This window comes from Lepidochelys kempii, chromosome 1 (genome assembly GCF_965140265.1).
Source record: "Lepidochelys kempii isolate rLepKem1 chromosome 1, rLepKem1.hap2, whole genome shotgun sequence".
NCBI classification, from domain to species: domain Eukaryota; kingdom Metazoa; phylum Chordata; order Testudines; family Cheloniidae; genus Lepidochelys; species Lepidochelys kempii.
The window spans coordinates 96,096,223-96,120,761 of NC_133256.1; the positions used below are offsets into that span (position 1 = coordinate 96,096,223).

The 24,539-nt window shown below is 42.9% G+C and overlaps 1 protein-coding gene across 3 annotated transcripts in view; it reads right to left on the minus strand.

Moving 5' to 3' along the window:
• The window catches only part of UGGT2 (UDP-glucose glycoprotein glucosyltransferase 2), a 301,272-nt gene that overhangs the window by 69,100 nt on the left and 207,633 nt on the right, over window positions 1-24,539 (minus strand). For all 3 annotated transcript variants that reach the window (XM_073348024.1, XM_073348019.1, XM_073348032.1), the window contains exons 27-28: window positions 21,935-22,124; window positions 4,021-4,179 (exon numbers count right to left, since the gene is read on the minus strand). In XM_073348024.1, the coding sequence (XP_073204125.1) occupies window positions 4,021-4,179; window positions 21,935-22,124 (349 nt within the window). The remainder of the gene's footprint in view (window positions 1-4,020; window positions 4,180-21,934; window positions 22,125-24,539) is intronic.

Genomic DNA, 24,539 nt, shown 5'->3' on the forward strand with positions numbered 1-24,539 from the left:
GCCTGGGAACATCCCACTGATCCTTCCTAAGGCGACGAATGGTTTGCCAGAACATCTTTGAGGCTGTCCAGTAGTCATTCTCCGTGGTATCTCCAAACTCCTCCCAAGCCTGGGCTTTTGCTTCAATGACCGTCACAACCACAGCCCTCTTACCAGTTGGTACTTCGTCAGCTGTATCAGGAGTCCAGTTCGTAAGCATTGCTCAGAAGGCCTCCTTCGACTTGGCAGCTTCCCTCACCACTGGAGTCCACCAGCAGGACCTAGGGTTGCCACTATGACAGGCACCAACTGCCTTCAGGCCACAGCTTTTTGTGGTTGCCTCAACAATTGAGGCCCTGAATAATGGTCTACTCAGACTCAGTGTCCAAGACCTCACCCAGAATGCAGGAGAAGTTCTTCTGGAGGTGGGAATTGAAGTCCTTCACTAGATGTTCCCAGGTGACTTGCACTGATCATTTGGGCCTCCTGTGTCTATCTGGCTGGTGTCCCATGTGTTGGATCCGACTCACCACCAAGTGGTGATCAGCTGCCAGCTCTGCCCCTCTCTTCACCTGAGTGTCCAGAACATATGGCCTTAGGTCCAATGAGATGACTATGAAGTCAATCATCGATTTTTGGCCTAAGGTGCTCTGGTACCAACTACATTTATGAGCAACCTTGTGTTTGTATAGAAAGAATCTCTATGTAAAATAATGGGCTGTTCCCTATTCCTCTGATATCACAAGCCAATGAACCAATTACTGAACAGGATTTTTGGCTCCAGTCTACCTCTTCTCAATCAGACTTGCTTCTTGCTCTCCAGTTAAGACAGTCAGAGCTGCTACTCAAGAAACTAAAAACAACTAAAAACCCTCTTCATCAGATACTTCATGGATGGGTCACTACAAAAACTAATTTCCCTCTGCTGATACTGACACCTTCTTGTCAACTGTTTGAAATGGGCTACCTGGATTGCATTGGCCTCATTAGCACTACAAAAGTAATTTTCCCTCCCTTGGTATTCACCCCTTCTTGTCAACTGTTGAGAATAGGCCACTTCCACCTTAACTGAATTGGCTCATTAGTACTGACCCCCCACTTGATAAGGCAACTCCCATCTTTTCACGTGCTGTGTATTTTCCACTCCATGCATCTGATGAAGTGAGTTTTAGCTCACGAAAGCTTATGCCCAAATAAATTTGTTAGTCTCTAAAGTGCCACAAGGACTCTTCGTTGTTTTTGCTGATACAGACTAACATGGCTACCACTCTGAAGCCTCTCAAGAAACTGTGAATCTAAAACTCCAGCTACTCACAAACTTGAGGTTCCGGACTGGGTAATCTCTTTGGAGAAATTCAATTTACAGGTAGAAACAAATTTCCTATTCAGCTCAAGACTCCCAAGAAGGAATAATGATATATGCCTAACAGTATCTGAAACCCAGACGAGGCAGGCCTCTGAAACTGAAGGGGCATGAGAAAGGGTTACTTAAGATGATTCAATTATGCAGACTGAGAATGAACGCAGCATTTGCTGAAGTACCATAGCACACTTGTCATTGGTTGAATGTGAACTGAAGGTGGCTGACTGGCATTTCTCGTCAAGCAATGGAGATTTTTTCTTTCCCTGTAAAGCAGACATGGCTAATATAAAATGAACTTAGCTCTCTGAGGAACATGGGACGCTCTCTATGCTACAATAACTACATGCCAGAACTGAAAAGAACTCAGTTATGCAAAGCAGATTCAGAGGATGAAGTGGATAGTAAAAAGCCCCCGCCCCCACCCTTATGCTTCTTTACAATTTAAAAATGTGAAGATGTTTTTGTTTATTTGTGCTTTACAACAAATATTATTTACTGCTTGTTTCCCCGTACACATTTACATAATACTTGATGTATTTTATTTATTAAATTAGTGATATAACATAAAACAGCTTTATATATTCAAAAATTCTATTAGCAGTGGCTAAAACAGTGGTCACCATGACTCACTGTTATGAGATTCTACAAGAAAGGCTCAAAAATGAGCTAAGAATCCACTCAACTGACTACATGTGCTTTGCTCAATTACATAGCATGCTGGTGAGGCACAACATATAGAAATCCATTTATAATTCTGTTTTCATCTTTAGTGTTCAGAATATTTAATACTCTGAAGAAATTCCCTCCATTTCAGACAAAACCTCAAAACATGAATTTTTAAAGTAGATCTTTAAAAAGATCTTAAAGATTTTAAAAAGATCTTCTGTACTTTCCACAGTATGCATCCGATGAAGTGAGCTGTAGCTCACAAAAGCTTATGATCAAATAAATTGGTTAGTCTCTAAGGTGCCACAAGTACTCCTTTTCTTTTTGCAGATACAGACTAACACGGCTGTTACTCTGAAACCTGCCTTTTAAAGTAGTGGATTTTTAAATTTTTTTTTCCATTTCTTTCATTTGGGTAAAAAGTACATAAGATCCCTCATGCCCATCCACCTAAACCACTTTGAATGGTGGTAATCCTACTATATAAATCTAGTCCCAAATATTTCAGTGAATCATACCATGCCAATCAAAAAAAAAGAAAATTAATGTTTAAGTGCTTCACTTTTTTTTCTAAATATTAAAAAAGAGTTAGGTTCCACACACCCAAAAGCCCTCTTTGGTAGAAAGGAAAACAATAACTAGCACTGTCTGAGAATATTTTAATATTGACACACTGCTGGCTGCCACTAAACCTTAGACTTCTAATAGTTAAGGAAACGTAAAAGACTATCCAGGTTACTTAACCATTAACTGGAATTCTTTGAATGTATCACTTTCACAGATTCACATTACTGGGATTGAGTATCAAGTCAAATAAACACAAAACTGTAAAAAACAGTTCACAATGGAGAACCTTGTAGAGGACTGCATATATAAAAGGATAAATGCTGGTCCCATTCTTTAAATTCTGTTCAGAACCAGCACTCCAAAGACAAAAAGAGAGGGTAGAAGAGTTTGGATGTCAGAAGACAATATACTCAGAGAACTACAATTACTAGTAAGTAAGCAACCTAGTTTTCTCTCTTACAGAAATCTGTCCTACAGATACTCATAAGCCTTGTCTATACTAAAAAAAAAAAATACACAAAATTGTGGTTAACAGTGCACAATAATGCCACTATGTGGCTCTGCACTTGTTCTGAGAAAGTTCAAATGCTACGCCATCATTACGTTAATGTGGACTGAGAACTTAGACTACAGGCACAGACATAATAGCAGTAATTGTGCAACTAGTGTTCCTACTAGCATTATTCAGTACACCAGTCATATCTTGGTCTTTCTGTACTCTGCTGGCCTGGGGTTACATTTTTCAAAAGCTCTTCATCTATACTTATTTCACTGCACATACTTTCTCACCAGGACTCACCTCTTAACAGTCACTGTGCAACTGAGCTGCTTCTGGGGCATTTCTCAGAAGAACATCGTAAGAGCATGTTGTCATGCTCACTGGCTCATACTGTCCATGAGAGCGTTAAAGAACAAAGGGCAAAATTTTCAAAAGTGCCTAAGTCCCATTAAAAAAATTACCTAAACACTTAGGAGCCTAAGTCTGGTATGGTTATAGAAGACAAAATATGATTCCTAGGAGACTTAGGCTCTTAAGTGCTTAGGTCCTTTTGAAAATGGGATTTAGGCACTTTTGAAAATTTTACTTCAAAACAATGTATTTAACAAGATGCAAACATGAAATTACTAATTGTGCTTCCCCTAAATACAAATATAACAACAAACACTAATTCTGGTGAGACCTCAGTATTCCAAGTCCAAAGATAGCAGAAAATGAGCTGAGAGAGCAAGATCTGCGTGTCACCCTTTATAGACATCATCTCTATATTATTCAGTATATACATCGAAGCATAAAACTCTGAAGTATACTAACTACTTTTAGCAGTCCAGATTTTGCTCATTAGAAAAGAATACTCAAAGAATGGGTATCTTGAAGAAATTTCATGAAGGAGAATGAACATAAAAACAAAACAAAACCCACAACTTTTTCCTTAGTCAATACCAACCAGATTGGCCATCACAGTGGTGTCAAACATAACAGAATTATTCTTCATGCCTAGAGTTAACTGTAATCCCCGAGGAGGTTGTCCAGTGGTCATATCAAAGCAATGTCCTTCAAGTAGTAGATATTCCAGTTCATACTCTGCTGTAACAATTCCTTCTACCTGTGGAAATTAACATTTTTATATCATTAGAACATCTGGTATTTTGATTTCTCATAACAAAGGAGCATATTACAATGATGGAAATTTTGGTTTTTCATAATATACCTTCCGTATAAATACGTTACATGGATTTAATTCTTTCTTTTTAACATTTTGGGTGAATTTAGTGACTGTGAAAGCTGATGCAGACCAAGTCCTTTATTCATTCATCAAACAGATATAGTAAAGATTGGTAAGACAGTTGGACCTAAAAGGAATGGGCGTGTGTGTGTGAGAGAGAGAGCACGAGCATGTATTAAGTGTGTGTGTATATAAATAAAACTTTATTTAGAAACATTTTACAGATAATATACAGCAATGCTTTTCACCATGTGAATGTACAGTTCACTGTACTAAGCAAAGTTGGAACCACTGAATCACTGAAGTCAAGCTCCCTCAAGCCTAAATGAAGGGTTCAACTTTAGGATTGAGAAAATATTTTGTTTCCCATGTACACTCAATCTTTGGTCTCTGTATCCTGTTGTCAGCAACAGTGCTGACTGGCAAGGTGATTTTAGAGATGTGGATACCTATCTGCTAAGAAATGGGATGACATCACTTACTCATGTTGCATAAGCCAAACAGCCATCATCAGATAGTTCTAACTTTTGGTCATTTCCAAGCTGAATGAGATTGGCATCCATAACTCACAGGTGAAAAGCTTCATATCCATTTATTAATTCCCAGAACCATCTAGTCCTCCATTTTCAACATTTTCGTATGGAAATCGAGTGTAAAAATTCAGAATTAAAAACAATTATTTAAACTGAAGCCAAAAGAATGTCTAACAAGGAAAAAAGCTCTTTCAATTGAATAAGAACCTGTGTATTTCTGCACTGACAATTTAGTATTGAGAAACTGAAAAACGAAATGTTCAAGGTATCTATATATTAACAGTATATTGTTTATCTATTTAAAATATGTGATACAGTTTGACTCAGCTACATTTCTTTTCCTTTGGATAGTTTCTACTGGTGCCAATACATTTGCCCTCGTTTATACTGATCAGTGAGGCATGTCGTGATAATACAGAAAACAGGGAGTTTATTAATAACCATAATGCCATGTATATTCACACACACATCAGGATTCTTGATATAATTTAGGTCTAAGTCTGTAAACATGTCAAATTCCTGATACTGTTTCTGTGTTTCACACAAGTTAAATAACTACCACAGCTAACACAAATTCTTGCTAAGTTGTGAAGTAACATTTTCCCCCACCCTTCCACTCTGTGAGAAAACTGCAAAGAAGAGCCAGCCACAAATTCCAGCCAGTAAGGGCAGAAGCAGCCAATGCAGAGACCTTTGATCCTCTGGAGATCTTTTTACAGTTTTGATTGGACTTTCTCGGCCTTTACATGATTGGTTGTTTGCTCCAACCCTCCCATTCCTCCTTCCTTCACAGATTCTTCACCTCAGCATCACTCCTCCTGGCTCTTTCCTTCAGTGTCCCCTACTTTAGCTTATCTCCTCTTAATGAAAAACTAAACAGAGAGAGAGAGATAAAGGAACTAACATGAGGTTTGTCACCATTACATTGCTCTCTCTGTTTGCACGTTGTACCCTTTTCCTCACCCTGTGTTTATCTTATCCGCTTAAACTGTAAATTCTTCAAGGCAAAGTCTATCTTTTTGTTCTTTGTTCATTCAGCACATAGCACAGAGGTGGGCAAACTACGGCCTGTCCGGCCCACGGGACCCTCCTGCCTGGCCCCTGAGTTCCTGGCCGGGGAGGCTGTCACCTCTCCCCTGCACACAATGCTCTGGGCAGCGGAGCAGCGAGCTCCTGGGGCAGTGCAGCTGCAGAGCCCAGCCCAACCCAGTGCTCTGTGCTGCATGGTGGTGTCGACATGGCCTGGCTCCAGCCGGGCGGCACAACTGTAGCACCACCAGCCACTGGCGCTCCAGGCAGCGCGGTAAGGGGGCAGGGAGTGGGGGGGTTGGATAGAGGGCAGGGAAGTTTGGGGTGGTGGTCAGAGGGAGGGGGTGTGGATAGGAGTCAGGGTAAGAACAGGGGTTTGAATGGGGGCAGGGGTTCTGGGAGGGCAGTCAGGAAGTGGGGGGGTTGGATGGGGCGGCGGGGGGCAATCAGGGCCAGGGGTGGTCAGGGGACAGGGAGAAGGGGTGATTGGATGGGGCAGGGGTCCCAGGGGGGCCGTCAGAGAACAGGGGGGGTTGGATGGGGCAGGAGTCCGGGGGGGGGGGGAATAGGAGGTGGGGGCCAGGCCATGACCGCCTCCCGTAACCGGCCCTCCATATAATTTCCGAAACCCAATGCGGCCCTCAGGCCAAAAAGTTTGCCTGCCCCGGACATAGCATAATGAGGTCCTGGTCCATGACTAAGGATCTTAGACACTAGGGTAATATAAAGAAAAAATAATCGTAACAACCTCTTTTACCTTCCCTTTATTTTGTGTGTTTTATGACTATATAATAGTAACTGACATATAGCAGATGAATCTATACTATTTGATGTAGTATTCTAAGGTACAATTTTACTAGATACATTTTTTAAAAAAGGTATCAGTTAAGATTTAAGAAAGGCATTCTGTAATAGGCCCCTTCAGTTTGAGGAAATTTCATTGCCTAGACCAGCGGTCGGCAAACTATGGCACGCGAGCCCATTTTTAATGGCACGCTGCTGACCCCGGCCGACAGCAGCGTGCCATTAAAAATCCTGCCCAGCCAGGCCCGCTCTTCTCCGCCCCCCGCCCACCGCTCTCTCCTTGCAGGGCAGCCAAGCTTCCCGCTCCCCCTGCCTCTTCCCCCAGCGTGCTGGGTTCCTGCCCCTCCTTCTCTCCCTCCCTGCGGCTGATCAGCCGATGGCCCTTGCTATGGAGGGGGAGAGGGAAAAGCAAAGCCACAGCATGCTCTCTGCTCCGGGGACCTTGGGGAAGGGTGTGGAATTGGCATATCCCCTCCAGCCCCCTGCTGTGAGCCACTCAGGGCAGGGAGCACCCCCACAACCTCAGCCCACACCCCCAGCCCTGACCCTCACACACCTGCAGCCCTCTGCCCTCACCTCTGCATCCCCCTCACACACACCCAGCCCTCTACCCTCACCCCCCACACACCCCAGCCCTGACTCCGGCACCCCCTACACATACCCAGCCCCCTGCCCTGACTCCTGTACCCCCCACACCCCATGCCCTGACTCTTGCACTCCCCACATCCCCACCCCCACCCTGAGCACCAAACGGGAGCTCCTGCACAACCCCACCCCCTGCCACACTCCCACCTGCACCCCTCATACCAAATGGGACCTGCCTAGGTAAGTGCTCCACACCCAAACCTCCTGCTCCAACCCTGAGCCCCCTCCCTCATGCTAGCTCCTGGCCAGACCTTGCACCCCAACCCCCAGCCTGCTCCTTCACCCCCAGCCCTGTTCTCAGCGCACTCCCACTCTTATGTCAGTGCAGAGAGAGGAAGAGAATGGCTAGAACCAGAGAGAAGATAGGTACCTACTCTTTGTGGATAGGGCTGGGACCCCAGACCAGCAGCGGGCTGAGCAGGGCTGGAAGCCGGGACCTTGGCTGGCAGGAGTGGGCAGACGGAACCCCAGACCGGCAGCAGGCTGAGCCGCTCTGCCCGCTGCTGGTCTGGGGTTCTGGTGGCCGGCCCCTTACCAGCCGGGATCCCAGCCGCAGGCCCTGCTCAGCCCGCTGCCGGCCTAGGTGAACGGAACCCCAGGCCGGCAGTGGGCTGGCGGTGTAAGATCAGCATTTTAAATTTAATTTTAAATGAAGCTTCTTAAACATTTTGAAAACCTTGTTTACATACGACAATAGTTTAGTTATATAATATACAGACTTATAGAGAGAGATCTTTTAAAGAATGTTAAAATGTATTATTGGCACGCAAAACCTTAAATTAAAAAGTGAATAAATGAAGACTCAGCACACCACTTCTAAAAGTGACCTACCCCTGGCCTAGACAGTAGAACCTCAGAATTACGAACACCAGAGTTACAAACTGGCCAGTCAACCACATACCTCATTTGGAACTGGAAGCACACAATCAGGCAGCAGCAGCGACCACACACACACACACACACACACAAAGCAAATACCCCAGTTCAGTATTGTGTTAAATGCAAACTACTAAAAAATAAAGGGAAAGTAGCACTTTTCTTCTGCATAGTAAAGTTTCAAAGCTGTATTAAATCAATGTTCAGTCATAAATTTTTGAAAGAACAGCCATAATGTTTTGTTCAGAGTTATGAACATTTCAGAGTTACAAACAACCTCAGTTCCTGAGGTTCTATGGTACATCCTGACCACAAAATACTGCAAATAGCCATTTTAAATAGAAATGTGATCAATATATAAATAATCTTTAGCAAAGGTATTATACACAAGGTATTTATTTTGTATTAAAGAAGTTGATACATTCAAATGGTACATGGAGAATCCAATGTGAAGTGTAAATCTTTAAGGTGAACCGAACAAAATGTTTTAAGACCATAAAACCTGATTAATTGTATCACTGGCAGTTACACACAGAGTTTTACATATGAACCGATCCTACTAACCTTATATCACTGAGGTGTAGGCAATAATCAAGTACTGGCACAGAGGTATGTACAGCAGTTTTGTAGTATTTTGTTAAATGTTGTATGCTATTGGTGATGGGCCTAGCAACTCAAATGACTAAATTGCTGCTTGATGAACTATTAAACAAAAACAAAACAATTAAGGAGTGTGCAGAGACTTTATGCAAAGACTCTTTTTAATTTAAAAATTGATATGTTGTTTATCCAATATATGACTTGGTTTTGTTAAGCTAAATACTTCTCAGAAAGTACGTACCTGAGTTAAACCCCTCCAAATGACTAAAACAGGCGTCTCAAACTCAATTTACCTTAGGGCCAGTGCCAGTCCTCAAATCCTCCCAGCGGACCAATAACGTCACTGAAGATGGTGTTCAGAAAAGAAAACGTTTATATTGTATTTTTTATTTCAAATTTCTTAGGAATAATAAAACTGTCATACAACTTTATACAATTCTTTGCCTGCCAGAGAGTTTTTAGTGTTTGCCAGACACCTGGCAGCGCTTCAGTTCTGTCAGTTTGTTGATGTTTGGCCTCAGTGACTGAGCAGTTGAAACCTGCAGGATTGCAGCAAGGTGGGCATCAGGTAGTTGTGTTCAGTATTTTGACTTGTTTATATTCATTGTGGGAAAAAGTGATGCTGCCTCCATGGCTGACTCTGCCCAGCAACTAATGATGATATCTCTGTCCCTCTCCCCCAGACAATGGGAACTGCGGGGAGCAGTGCCTGCAACAAACATTGCTGGTGCCGTGTCTGCCCGCGTCTCCCCTCCACAGGCCGTAGTGGGGAAGTTCTCGGGCCACAGATGGTCCGCGGGACAGGACTTTAAGAACCCTGGACTAAAATGTATGATGTGTTTTAGTAACAAGTTTAGTCACAGGGAATGCCTACACAGCAAATAAAGGTGTGATTGTAATGCAGGGTAGGCATACCTGCATTAACTTTAATCTAAATAGTGCAGCTAACAATGGCTGTGAAGACATGGTGGCATTGACTTCAGTGTGGGCCAGCAACTTCAAGTAGGAATCCAGAGTCTCCAGTGGGCTTGTACTGGGGTGGCATTTGCTGCATAGGTGTACTCTTAGTTGTCTAGACATTACACTAAATCAGTAAGTAAATGAGAGCATTGAGGTTTGGGAAATTCATTACCTGAACTAAACTTAGTACTGTTGTAGCAGGAAACTGCTTCTTTACAGTAAAAGTTACTCCAAGAAAACCTGAGAGTTTCAAAGAATTCAGCTTAAAAATCAGACAGATTTTGTGGTCAAGAGAACTAATGGCTTCTTAGGCAAAAAGAGGATGAAACTTTGAATTGGCTTGTAAGATTTTATCACTATCTGAACCTTTGGTTAAAGTAGCATAAAAGCTTATGGCACTGGTGAAATTCCAGAGAAATTAGAATAACTTCAGCATTATTACGTGCAAATTATACTGTGGATTTAATGTGTAACAGTTCTGTGCATGTGGCAAAGCTTGGCAATGAGTATCACCTGAACAAGCTAATCTGAACAGAGTTGATATCCTTTGATAATTAAATAACTTGTCTAAATTTTAAAATTCTACCTCAGACCTGTTTAGTTTAAAAAGTGACATAAATAGTCATATAATTTAATTGGTATTTAAGTGTGATCAGATATAAATGAGGATCTATATTTAAGCTTCTATAGTTCTAGACTGGTACCAAAATCACTGGCCCAGCCTAGTACAGAACTAGGATAAAAGTTTGCCTGTGTAATAAACTTTTGTTAAGACCGTGAATTAACTGAACTGACTTCTTATCTCTTGAAAATCATAACATCCCATGTTGAGTTCAATTTTTGACATTGTTTATCCTATCATCTAACCATCTTTATTTTATTTTTTGTAATGGAAAATTTCTTACCCAATAATTCCTTTTCTGCTAGCAGCATCCTCCACAATTCTGCTACCTATTCCCTTGCTGACTGCAATTTTGATAGGCAGTTCAAAGTTGTAGCACATCCTGTGCTAGCCATAAACCCTGCTCTGGCTGGCTGCTGGATGATTCATTCCAAAGCTGTGCAAAAACTTGTAGAAAATAATTAGTAACAATGCCAACCAATTAATTATGTACAATAAGTCCATCCTTGCTTATGTGGTAATTATCCAAATAAAATGTTGACTCTCAGATGGAGAACCATCTGGAGGGGGTAGAACTGTGGGAGACACTGCTAGGAGAAAGGAAATGATCAGGTAAGAAAAGTTCCATTCTGTATCCCAGAATCTCCCACAATTCTTCCAGGTATGGGAAGTAGCAAGCATTGGATAGGAGTAAGGAGGGACAGGAGAACGTCCAATAAGAGGAGGAAGGAAAAAAACCAACCTTTTTCAGAATTGCTCAACCAGCAAGGTTATAATTGGACAACCGCCTGCAGCAGTCTCATACTAAAGGAGGCCTGTGTGGAAAGCAGAAAGTCCATTTCATCATATCTGTTAACCAACGACCATGTCGCTTCTCTGAAGATCCGTGAAGTAGAAGCTTATGCTCTTTCAGCCCAAGATGTTGACGTGGATCTTGTGGAATATGCCTTGACTCCTTGTGGAATAGGCACGCTGGATGTCTTGTGTCTCTCAATGATACACAGTCTGATCCATCTGGCCAAGAATAGATTGGACACTCTAAGGCCCTGACACCTTGGCTGAAAGGAAACAGAGAGCTTGATCACCTTGTGAATCCTGTATGCCTGATAACAAGTTTTAGTGCTCATCTGATGTCCCAGGTGTGCATAGCTTCTCAGTTGGTTTCTGTGGCTTTGGACAGAATGAAGGGAGGACAACTTCCTGCAAGGCACAGAAAGCAGAATTTGTCTTTGACAAGAATGTTTCAGAAGTTCTTAGAACCCCCTTGTCATCATGGAACACATAGTAAGGTTTCTGTGTAGACAAGGCTGCCACTTCTCAAACTTGTTTGGTGGATGGGATGGTGACCAGAAACAGGTTTCGATGGAGAGGTAAAACGGTGGTAGAGATACTAGAGATTCAAAGGGATGCATAGTTAGGGCTTTCAGAGCCCGTGGAAGATTGATCTCACCAGTAATCTGGCCAGTCTAATGGCTCTGAAGAACCTGGTTACATGACAATTCTCAGCTAGGGAGCCCAAGAATCCTCCAAACAGTATACTACTGAGGGTTGACACCTGGCATGCTTGGCTGAACTCTCTTATCCACTCCTTCTTGAAGGAAGTCCAGCATAACTGGATTCCAAGGATCTCTTGGGTTTTCTTTGTGCTTTTGACACCAAAGACTGAATTTGGTCCAGATGGAGGCTTTCAGGATGGAAGCTGTCCTAGAAGAGAGCTGAATCCCTATCACTTTGGAAGATAAGCTAAGCGTAGTTAACAGTTCCCTTTCAACAGTCAGGCTGTCAGATGAAGACAAACACTTCAGGCAAACTCACTGGTAAAGATAAACAGTAAAACAAGTTTACTGACAACAAAACAGATTTTAAGTGGTTATCAGTGATAGGCAAAAAGTCAGAGTGGCTTCCAAAATAAAATATAAGCACCGTCTAAACTTTCCACCTTATTAGACTGGGCAACATCTAAATTAAGCAGTTTTTCTCATCCCACTGGATACTGCAGTTCATATTACACAGGTTTCACCCTTGAAACCTGGGCCAGTCTCCTCTGTTGGAGTCTCCAGTCTTCCGAGTGTCCTTGTTGCTTGGAGCATAGGTTGAGGGGAGGAGAAAAGGCCAAATATGGGGCCACTGTATTCTGTTTTATACCCTTAGTCCATGTGTTCGGAGAACACAAGTCCAGGCATCTCTGATGGGCATTGCTGAGTCACCAGGCAAATATGAGCAATTCCCCTGGTGTGGCCTTGTGCAAGTGACTCATTGCATTGTAGCTCTCATTGCTGGACAATGGCTGGTGATGTCTGTTCAGCACCCACCTGGACATTGGTTACTTCCCTCGTCATTGTCTCTGGAGAGCTAGTATCTGGGTGCTTCCCAAATCCACAGCATATTTAGTGACAACCATATAACACAATTCTCATAACTTCATATGCATTATATTCCATATATATTCCATTATATATACATGGAACAGTGGGTTTAAGCAGATCATAGCCTTTCCCATGATTCCTTACAATGCATGCTTTGTATGCATTATCACAATTATATACAAATGATAAATATGGGGGTTACGGGGTGCACCCCCAAGGTATAGTATGGCACATTAGTATGTGGTGTAACCTCCTCCTCTAGTCTCCTCAGGAGGTTCTGAAGCTCTAGAGAGGGAGAATGGTATAGGAGAATGCCTTGCTGAGATCATAGTTGGTCATACCATGAGGGTTGAGGTCCAGACCAAGGATAGATCTGGGTTGGTTGTGGTAGGAAGCACAGTAAGAGTGATGGGAGAGGCTCTCCTCCTTTTCACTATCCAACTCTCCACTGGAAAATGGTGGAGCCAATACGGAGACCGGAGGTGCACTGCTCAATGCCGGTGGTGATTTCTGGGCACAAGATGTGCCCAGTGCCGATTAGAAGAGACTCTGGTACCTCAGAGAATTTAAATTCCACCAGTGCCCAGTGTCACAGTAATTGGTACTGTCAGTGGTTACCAATATTTAGCTGGCGGTACCGAGCTAGCTGGTGACGGTGGCACTAAGCAATCTGATGACGGTTGCCCTACAGTCATTGGTACCGAGGGCATCTGTACTGATGCTGTCTTCCAGGAGGCGGCACAGTCTCCAATCCTGTCCCTGACGGGTGGTACCACTGCTTTGATGCCTGTGCCCATAGCGTCCTTAGGTGTACCAGCAGTATCTGTTGCACTGGACCCACATGATCTGTGGGTACTGTACTTAGATGCTGTCATAAATATAAAGGGAAGGGTAACCAACTTTCTGTATACAGTGCTATAAAATCCCTCCTGGCCAGAGGCAAGATAATTTCACCTGTGAAGGGTAAGAAGCTAAGGTAACCTCGCTGGCATCTGACCCAAAATGACCAATGAGAGGACAAGAAACTTTCAAATCTGGAGGGGGGGACAAAAGGTTTTGTCTGTCAGTGCGATACCTTTGCCGGGAACAGATCAAGGATGCAAGCCTTCCAACTTCTGTAAAGTTAGTAAGTAATCTAGCTAGAAAATGAGTTAGCTCTTCTTTTGGTTTTTTGGGCTTGTGAAATTCGCTGTGTTGGAGGGAATGTGTGTTCCTGTTTTTGTGTCTTTTTGTAACTTAAGGTTTTGCCTAGAGAGATACTCTATGTTTTGAATCTGATTACCCTGTTAAGTATTTACCATCCAGATTTTACAGAGGTGATTCTTTTACCTTTTCTTTAAATAAAATTCTTCTTTTAAGAACCTGATTGATTTTTCATTGTTCTTAAAATCCAAGAGTTTGGGTCTGTGTTCACCTGTACCAATTGTTGAGGATATTATTAGCAAGCCTTCCCCAGGAAAGCGGGGGTAGGGCTTGGGGGGATATTTTGGGGGAAGACGTCTCCAAGTGGTCTCTTTCTCTGTTCTTTGTTTAAATCACTTGGTGGTGGCAGTGTACCAGGTTTCTAACTTAAGCTGGTTCCCAAGGCAAGAAAGAAATCTGTGCCTTGGGGAAGTTTTAACCTAAGCTGGTAAGAATAAGCTTAGAGGGTCTTTCATGCAGATCCCCACATCTGTACCCTAGAGTTCAGAGTGGGGAAGGAACCTTGACAGATGCCTTTGGTGCTATTGGTACCAATGAGACAAAATGTGCTGGGGACCTCCTCTGTCTGATTCTGGGCTCACTATGAGGGCTCAAAGATCTCTTTTTGGAAGCTTTATGTGGGGAGTTCGAGTATTTATTCCTTGGATCACTGGCCTTGGAGCGGAAGGCTGCGGAAAGACACACGTTGCCTGAGAGATTCTGGGTGCAGGTCAGTCGCAGACTGAAGAGCTCCCTCCATGAGGAGCAGCTTTAGTTTCAGTTCCTGGTGTTTCTGGGATCTGGTTTTAGATGCTGACAGAAAGTACATTTCTGTGGAATGTGGCCCTCCCTGAGGTAATGGACACAGTGTGAATGCCTGTCCGTTACCGGAATGGACTCGTTGCTGGAGAAGCACCACTTAAACCTGGGTGAACTGGACATGCCCCTTACTGTATAGGGGAAAAATAAGGGTAAAGCAAAAACGTATTTTTTTTTTTTTTACAGAGGGAAGAGACAAAACAGAAAAAATCTGAGACTGAGAAGAAAAACACAAACTAGTTAAGAAGGAATTTCTAAAGAGTCAAGTATCCGTGAATGGATTGCTAATTGCTCCATCTCTAGCAGAGGTGGTTGAGAAAGTACTGAAGGTGGTTTGCCCATGCAGTGCTAATTAGTCTCAAGGCAGAGCACGAGGAGGGGAGAACACATGTGGGACGAACGGACAGTGCTACCAGAGATCTCCGATCAGAAGCGCAGGGACACACGTACACCTACAGTGGAGCAGCCATAAGGGCACTACTCAAAGAATTTCTTACTTCCCTAGAAAATGTGCAGGAAATGGCCCAACTTGATTATCATGCACATTGTGTAGAGAGTTGTCACTTTGGATGGGCTATTACCAGCAAGAGAGTGAATTTGTGTGTGTGGGGGGGTGGAGGGTGAGAAAACCTGGATTTATGCTGGAAATGGCCCAACCTGATGATCACTTTAGATAAGCTATTACCAGCAGGACAGTGGGGTGGGAGGAGGTATTGTTTCATATTCTCTGTGTGTATATAAAGTCTGCTGCAGTTTCCACGGTATGCATCCGATGAAGTGAGCTGTAGCTCACGAAAGCTCATGCTCAAATAAATTGGTTAGTCTCTAAGGTGCCACAAGTACTCCTTTTCTTTTTGCGAATACAGACTAACACAGCTGTTACTCTGAAATTTATCTTTGAAAAAGACTGTGTATGATGGGTCTGCCATGAGCATGCCCAATTCTCCCACCTGTCTGGCAGATGTAAACACCACACGGAATGCTACTTTCATAGAAAGATGCAATAAAGAACATGTTGCTCTGGATTCAAATGGAGGGCTGGTGAGGATTCAAAGGACTAGGTTGGGGTCCCATGATGGTGTAGGGTTTCTCACTCAGGGTAGAGGCTGTTGAGGGCTTGGAAGAAACTTTTGGTGAGTGAATATGGGTAATTTGTCTACTTTGTGGTGAAATGCTATGATAGTGGAGAGATGCTCCCTAATCAAGCCCATGAAAAGGCCTGATTTTTTAAGTCGTAATAAGTAGTCCAGTATTAGGAGTAAAGGGGCTGAGATTGCTGCGATTTGTTTTTGTTGGCTCTCTGCATCAAATTGTTTCCATTTGCGCAGGTAGATGGAATGGGTGGTTGTTCTGTGGCTATGTAGCAAAATGTTTTTTTACTTCATTTGAACATGTTATTTCAGATCCCTTGAGCCATGGAGTAGCCATGCTTTGAGATGAAGTCTTTGCAGACATGGATGAAGAATGTGACCAGCGTCCTGGGACAGAAGATGAGGCAGAAGCGATAGCATACGTGGTGGGCATACCAAAAGCTTGAGAAGGTAAAGATACCAGGCTTGGTGAGGCTACATGGGGGCTAGAATTACCCTGGGGTTGTCCTGTCTGATCTTGTAGATCACCATCCAAGAGAGGGGTGGACGGGAAACACATACAGGAGAGGAGCGCTCTACTTCACAAGGGAGGCGTTGCCCAGAGAGTGGTGACCAAGTCTTGCCCTGGAGCAGAACTGTGGACATTTGGTGTTTTGTGCCATTGAGAGGAGGTCTATCATTGGGAATCCCCAATGCTTGAAAACGTTTCGGAGCATGTGTGTGTCCAATTCCTACTCGGAATCCTGGGAGAAATTCCTGCTTTATATATTTGCTGTGGTGTTCTGGCAGCCAGGTAGGTATTGTGCTGTAAGGTGGATATTGCATCTGATGCACCATTGCCATTGTCTCATACGCCTTCACAGATGTTGTCTGGTTGTGTCCACCAGAGCAGGGAGTCTTTTAGCGTGACTGATATTGCAAAGCGCTTGTGGGACGTAAGCTGAGAGGAGTCAGGCTTGTAGGCGCCACATATGGAGTCTTCCATGCCTGATGACATACTTTGTGGAGGCCATAGAGCCTAGTAGTTGCAGGAACATCCTGGCGGTGACTTGTGAACTGATTCATACCATGGAAATCAGATTGGTTAAGGCGAGGAATCGTCATGGAAGAGAGGCCGTCGCCTCAGGAGAATTGAGGTAGGCTCCAATGAACTCTATTTTTTGTACTGGTGTCCGTGTAGATTTGTACTGGTGTCCATGTAGATTTTTGTGCATTTATTTGGAGGCCTAACCTCCTAAAGAGTGCAAGCGTCTGTTCTGTGGACTCTAGCGCCGCTTGCTGTGTCAGTGCTTTCAGCAGACAATTGTTTAAGTACAGAAATATCATAATTCCTTTTCTGCGTAGGCAGGCAGCACAGCGGCAAGGACCTTCGAAAAAACTCGAGGAGCAGTGGTTAGGCCAAAAGGTAGGCCTTTATATTGCAAATGGCCCTGTTCTACTGCTTATCAGAGAAATCGCCAATGTGAAGGACGGATGGTTATATGAAAATATGCACCTTGGAGGCTGCAGGCTGAGAACCAGTTCCCCCTTTCTAGTGCTGGGATTACGGTGGTTAGTGTGACTATCTTGAAGTATTGTGCTTTTACGAACTCGCTTTGATGCTGGAGATCGAGAATGGGTCTCCATCCTCCTGTTTTTTTCTGCATGGGAAAGTGAGTAGAACCCCTTCACTCTGTATTTTGTGAGTACCAGTTCTACTGCTCCTAGATTCATGAGATGGGCTACCTCTTGTCACAGTAGATGTTTGTGAGAAGGGTCCCCTGAAGATGGACGGGGAGGGAGAGTAGGTAGAGGGGATGAAAGTAAATGGATATCCTATTTTGATTATCTCCAATACCCATCTGTCTTTTGTGGTGGAGTGCCCAATTGGGTAAAATGGGATAAGACGGTCTGAAAATGTCTGAGAGATGGAAATGGGTTCCAGCGCTGAAAGATGTGGCGTTCTTGGGCCCTCGACCAATACATCAAACTTGCTGTCTGGAGGATGGTTGGTGGGACATGGCAGCTTGAAGTGGAGGCTGTCATCTCCTTGAAGGCCTATATTTATGTCCCTGAGGTTCATACTGCCTATTTGGTTGTGTATATGGTGTAGATCAGAACCTTTGTGGGTTGTAATATTTGCTGTCTTCTCTTGTTCCTAGGGGTATAAATACCCAGGGCCTTCAGTGTTGTCCTTGAGAGTGAGTAGAGATTCATCAGTTTTGGCCACAAAGAGTTTAGATCCGTCAAACAGAAGATCTTGAACAGTCGATTACACCTTTCTGAGAATGCCAGAGAGATACAACCAAGAAGCTCTCCTCATTACTATTGCAGTAGCTGTAGAGCATGCTCCCATGTCTGGCAATCAGTTGTCCCTCAGAGGTGAGGTGATCTGAACAGTTCATTTTTTTCCTCTGGGAGAAATTCAATAAAATCTGCTAACTTTACATAATTCATGTGGTCGTATTTTGCAAGTAGTGCTTCATAGATGGCGATTTGAAGATGGAGCGTCACAAAAGAATAAGCCTTATATGGCCAAAGAGGTCAAGCCTCTTCCAGTCCTTGTCATATGATGTATTTTCGGAGAATGGTTGTCTGCCCTATTTGTGGACCGCATCCACAACTAAAGAATTCGGTGTGGAGTGGGAAAAGAGGAAGTTGCCAGGGTTCCTTCCCCACTCTGAACTCTACGGTACAGATGTGGGGACCCACATGAAAGACCCCCTAAGCTTATTTCTATCAGTTTAGGTTAAAACTTCCCCAAGGCACAAAGTCCTAGCCCTTGGATTAGGTAAAATGCTGCCACCACCAAGTGTTTTAGACAAAGAACAGGGAAAGGACCACCTTTAGTTCCTATTTCCCCAAAATATCCCCCCAAGCCCTTACACCCCCTTTCCTGGGGAGGCTTGAGAATAAAAAAGATGAGCACAAACCCTTTGGATTTTTAAGACCCAAAAAACGCAATCAAATTCTTAAAAATCAGAACTTTATTAGAAGAACAAAAAAAAAAAAGATAAGAGAACTACTCTATAAGATCAGAATGGAAGATAATCTTACAGGCAGTCAGATTCAAAACATAGAGAATCCCTCTATGCAAAACCTTTAGTTACAAAAAGTCACAAAAACAGGAATACACATTTCCTCCAGCACAGCGAATTTACAAGCCAAAACAAAGAAAAACCTAATGCATTTTCTAGCTGGATTACTTACTAACTTTACAGGAGTTGAAGGGCTTGCATCCTTGATCTGTTCCTAGCAAAGGTATCACACAGACAGACAAAAAACTCTTCCCCCTCTCCAGATGTGAAAGTATCTTGTCCCCTCATTGGTCATTTTGGGTCAAGTGCCAGCGAGGTTACCTTAGCTTCTTAACCCTTTACAGGTGAAAGGATTTTGCCTCTGGCCAGGAGGGATTTTATAGCACTGTATACAGAAAGGTGGTGACTCTTCCCTTTATATTAATGACAGAAGTCTATGCCCTTTGATGGCACGTAGTATTTTCTGTCAGACCTCTGACAATTTGATGGAATCATTTCAGGGGTCTGCCAAATCAACCTAACAGGTTCCATGATGGCATCATTCATGGGTAGGGCGATTTCAGATAAAGTCAATGTCTGCAGTGGAGAAGCTTGTGTTGTGCTTCTTGGAGTTCTTCTAGGGAGATGTCCAAGGAACTTGTGACCCTCCTATAGAGGTCTTAAAATTGTTTAAAGTTGTCCCCAACATTAGGAGAAGGGGCATGATGGTGTCATCAGTAGAAGATGAAGAGAAGTGGATGGTAGGTCCAACTTCCTGGTCAGAAGGTTCTTTCTATTCTGCAGGTACATCCTCAGGAGACAGACAGTCCCAGTACTGACAGCAATGGTGATTGATTGTGCTCTCCCTGAGTGGGCTGGGAGGTTTACAGTGGTAAGAGGGATGTGTCATCCCTGGGGTCCAATACAGCCACTGTGGCGGAGTTATCCATGTTATCCAGAGATACCTGTACCATTGGGGTTCTTTGGCCTCAGTATGATAACCTATGTGTGATGGGGAATGCCCAGCCAGATTGTCAATGGGAGAAGAGAGGTGGAGGAATAAATCTCCCTGTCATCATTATCATCCTCGTTACTTGAAGAGGGGGAGCTGAGCGAGGTGGAGTGGAAAGGTGACTCGGAACTGATCAAGCCGAGGTGATGTCAGTGCCAAAGACAGGTGATTTAGGCATTGAGGAGACAGCCAAAACCTTTTGTAGCAAAAATTGACTCACTATTGCCAGTACCACTGAGGTAATAGCAGTTGGTGCCGCTGATTGTGAGGTCGATATTGGTACAGGAGTGTGCGACAGTTGCAGTATATCGCTAGTAGGTGGCAGCCTTCTTGCAGTTGCAAGGAGCTGCTGGGTGCCGGGTGTCTGGTCAGCTCTGGCAGTGCCAAGGCATGGGGTTTCATTTTCCCCTTACTGCCTGCGTCAGAGCTGGCTCGTTTAGAATCCTTAGCTCTCAGGGTACCGAAGTGTGCTGCTACCTCAGTTGTAGAGGCTGATGGTGTGGTTAGTACTGACTGAGAATGCGAGTAGGGGGAACATCTTTTCCTGGCTGTTTCCCAAGTCGGTGAAGCCACAGGATGCTTTTTCGCCACCTTTACAGCTGGATGGTCTGCTGTCTGAGCCTTAGAAAAAGAGCCTCTATCAGAGGCTGCCATAGGTGACTTCTGTCCCGAGGGGGTCTTTGCTTCTTGCTCAGACACTGGCCTGAGGGACTTCTCCATTAAGAGTTATTTCAGTTGTAAGCCCCTGGCTTTCCTGGTCCTGGCTTTTAACTTATGACAGTGCGGACACTTTTGACAAACGTGTGTCTCGCCTAGGCAGCGGACATACTGAGAGTCTCTGTCTGACACTGGTATTGACATCCTACAGGCGAGGCAGTGTTTGAAGCCCAGGGAACCAGGCATGCCTTTGCGGAGAGAATTTTGTCCCCCCACAGTTCAATAAAAACCTATTTCTACTCAAGAAAAAACAATTTTTTTTTAAGGACACGGACAAACAAAAAGGGTTGACTATTAATAAAACTAGAACTGGAGTTATTCTATGCTAAGTAAGCTCTGAGGAGCAGCTAAATGTTCCAACTCGTAGCCAAAGGCAGTAGAGAAGGAAAGGGGCCGGGGGGGTGGGGAGTGCTGGTCACACAGCACCAGATAAGCCACCTGAAGCGGCGCGAGACGGGACCGCACATGTGCAACCCAACTGGGCACTGATACCACACATCTCTAATTACAAGTGCAGGGGTGCACGAACACCTAAAGTGGAGCACCCACAGGGACATCACTTGAAGAAGAATCTACAGTTTATTTTGAAAAAAATTTGTGGTGAATACTGCTGGACAATATAAACTGTAGTAGATGTTACTCTTCCCGATATGTTTACAAATGCATACTCAACACCTCAAGTTTGAAGCCAAGTTAAAAGGAAATGAGAAACAAATTAAATATTATGCATGTGCACTACTAAACTCTACAGATTAAACTCTACAGAGATTAAAGCAGTGATTTCATGGAACAGTGCAACTGGAAAGTTGGTAGGAGAGAGAGTGTGAATTAAACAGTCTCTGTTAATGTCGGATATATGAAAATATCTTATAATCCATTTGTGAAACTGATAAAACTCAAACCCTGCAATAGTACATAATAATGAGAACAAAGAACAAAACATGGAAGATTGTGAATAGATTGGAAAATTCAAAACCCAGTTATTGTCAGATGATGAAGCTAAAATTAAATACTCAAAAAAGGAAAGGAAAGGCTAACATATGGAATGCCTACTTCACTGTTTCAAGCCTAACTCAAGAAGATGTGCACTTTCATAAATATACTATTGTTTCAACATATAAAACATATAAAACTGTACTGCAATTATACACTAATAATTTTGCTATTTTTGTATAATTTATTGCTTAATTCTTAGCGTTTTGTTTATTTTATAAAGAAAAGAAGGCTGCGGAGAGGTTTTGATGGGAGAAGATGGGATTTAAAAGGGAGGAAGATTAACAAAATAATTCACTGAAATATTAAGCATTTATGCAAAATTATTACTGGTTTCTGCTTATATGATCCAACTATAGTTTTCAGAGGTGTTCAGAAATTACTACTTACATCCTGTAAATGAATGTTATCGAGATCATAAGAACTGTTTACTGCTTCAACCAACCAGCTTTCAGGAATGATCATGTTTAGAGTCAAAAGTAGTGTTTCTGGCATCTCTAGGAACTTTGCCACAGGTCCAGAAGGAAAGAGGTTATTGGCCCCAGAGGTCAGTTCTGGCTCCAGAACAAAACGATAAAAGCTGTTGACAATAAGTACATCAAAAGATTACATATTATACAATATGCAGGCTGAGCTTTAAATACAAGAAAGTTCTTGTAAAAAAACATGTTATAACACAGTGAACATTCTGAATCCATTTAATTAATATATGAACGATGCTTGAAGGTATGGCAGCTCCATGTATCTATGAGATGTGTTCATGTAATACCTACCATTTAACACATGGGCTAATGAGTAGGCATGGGAGGAATACTCCTCCTCTCACTCATTCTGGCTTGGGAGAGTGAAGATCCCTCTCCTTCCACGATCTCAGTGGTTGGTAAAGTGATGACCCGAGAGAGAATCTGAAGTGAGAGCAGTAGGAATAGTCTGGCTGTGGAGTTTCTTGGCCTCCCAGAATTCCTGCCAGCAGGTAAAGTAGCAGCAGCACCTGACAGAAGAAGATGATCTCCAGGGAAGACATCCTTGTCACTAGCTCCAACAGAAGAAGGGGCACAGATGAGAGGAGAAACGTCTCCCATCCTACCAACTACAGTCCAGAAAGAACAGATCATAGGAGCAACAAAATGGAACTGTTGGCTTTCTTTCCCCTGCTGTTACTCCAGAAAAGGAGGATAACAGAGAAGAACAGAAAAAGGAAATGGAAAAACTAGAGGCAGAGGACAAATGGGAGATTTCTATGGAGGAAGGGGGAAATTTTATCATGGGGAAAAGTAGAAAACTAAGAAAAAAAGGCAGAGAGACTGGAAAAAGTAGTGTCATAAAGGAAGGAAAAGAAAGATGTGAGACTTAGTAGGTCAAAGATATTTAAATTTTTGTATATAAAGTCTAGTGTCAAAGCAATGCAATTAAATACGCACTAATGTTGGATTCAGATGTCAGGATTGTGACCGGTGAAATGGGGCTTGGGAGGCAGGATTTCAGATGAAAGACAACACAGGATACCAGGATTCTTATGGGTGCTAATGCGCTGCTGTTTGAGATGTTGGGGCCCCACTGATTTTGATGGCTTTAGTGCATTTTTTAAATATATATTTAATAGAACATAACTTGCCTCTACCAAATCACAATTAAATATTTAGTAATATTTCGGAGAGGCGGGGAAGGGAAGAAGAAGAGGGCAAGCATAAAAAATATAACTTCCAAACTACCTTAAAATTTTATAGAATACAGGAAACTGCATTAGGTATTTCAAAATTTTCCAGGGTTAAGAATTCCTGGACCTTCCATTTTTTAATTTATTGTATTTACATCAAAATAGATTCTCCTTCCAGGTCAAACCTAAGTGATAGGCATGGCTATCGTCATAAACATGTGCTTTGGCTTGGATGTTTCGGACCTCTTGGAGGCAAGGAATACTTTCCTGACATTTGTTCTCTTCATACCCATCCACTTCCCCTTGTTGCATTCCAGTATTACACATTACTGAGACCCCCATCACAATAACTACCACAATTTTGAGTCCCACCTCTTGTTTTGATTTACTTTAACTACTGCTCTACCAGAGGTGTGTGAGAAGTCTTAAGAAATCTAGTTGGTCAGCCAGTAGCATAAAATGATTAATGTGAATTCAAAAGGTCAGGGTCAAACACATAGTGTACATAAAAGAATTAGAAATTTCTTATCTGATAATTTTCAGGTAGCAGCTTCTCTTTGCATTCATCACTAACGGCTAATCCCCCTCACCTATGGAATTTGGAGGCTGTCAAATGTTGTTGTTGGACACTCCAGGACTAGGCACTGCCCTTCATCTCAGGCCTCCAGAGGAGTTCTTCCAAAGCTGTAGAAGCTCTCCAGTAACTGATTATTAGTATTAAGACAACAACTTGACAATGTATTAATTAATCCCAAAACAATTATATGTCTAATTCTCCCTTTAGAGAAAAATATCAATTTATATTCTGGTTATTTACCAGATTACCAGGGTGGGTTGAATGAGAAGATATTAACAGAAAGAAAATGAACAGGTAAGAAATTTCTCATTCTGTTGTCCTGCCTATCTCCTCATTCATCTCTAATGGGAAGTATCAAGCAGTGAATTTACTGAAGTAGTGGGGAAAGGATAAGAAGAGTTTCAATTATTATAATGAACTAATAGGCAGCAAGGGAGATTTCACTGATACAAAGCATGTGGTAAATAACTCAGTTGCACCTTCCTACCAAAGGGTGCTTCTGAAGAGGAATGGAATCTTACTTTGAAAAACTTTCTCAGATGAGGGTCGTACACTTTTCCCCTACTGCCCCCATAGGTACTTCTGGGAATATTTTCCCAGATGCCTAGCAGGCCAACTGGTACAGGATTTTCACATCTTGCCTGGAGAAATTGCAGCCCATTTATACCACAACATTCCAAAGAAGTGCCAAGGGTTAGAACAAAATGATAGGAGAATTATTTCCCAGGAATTATGGGAAGATTAACTAACCTTAAACAGAA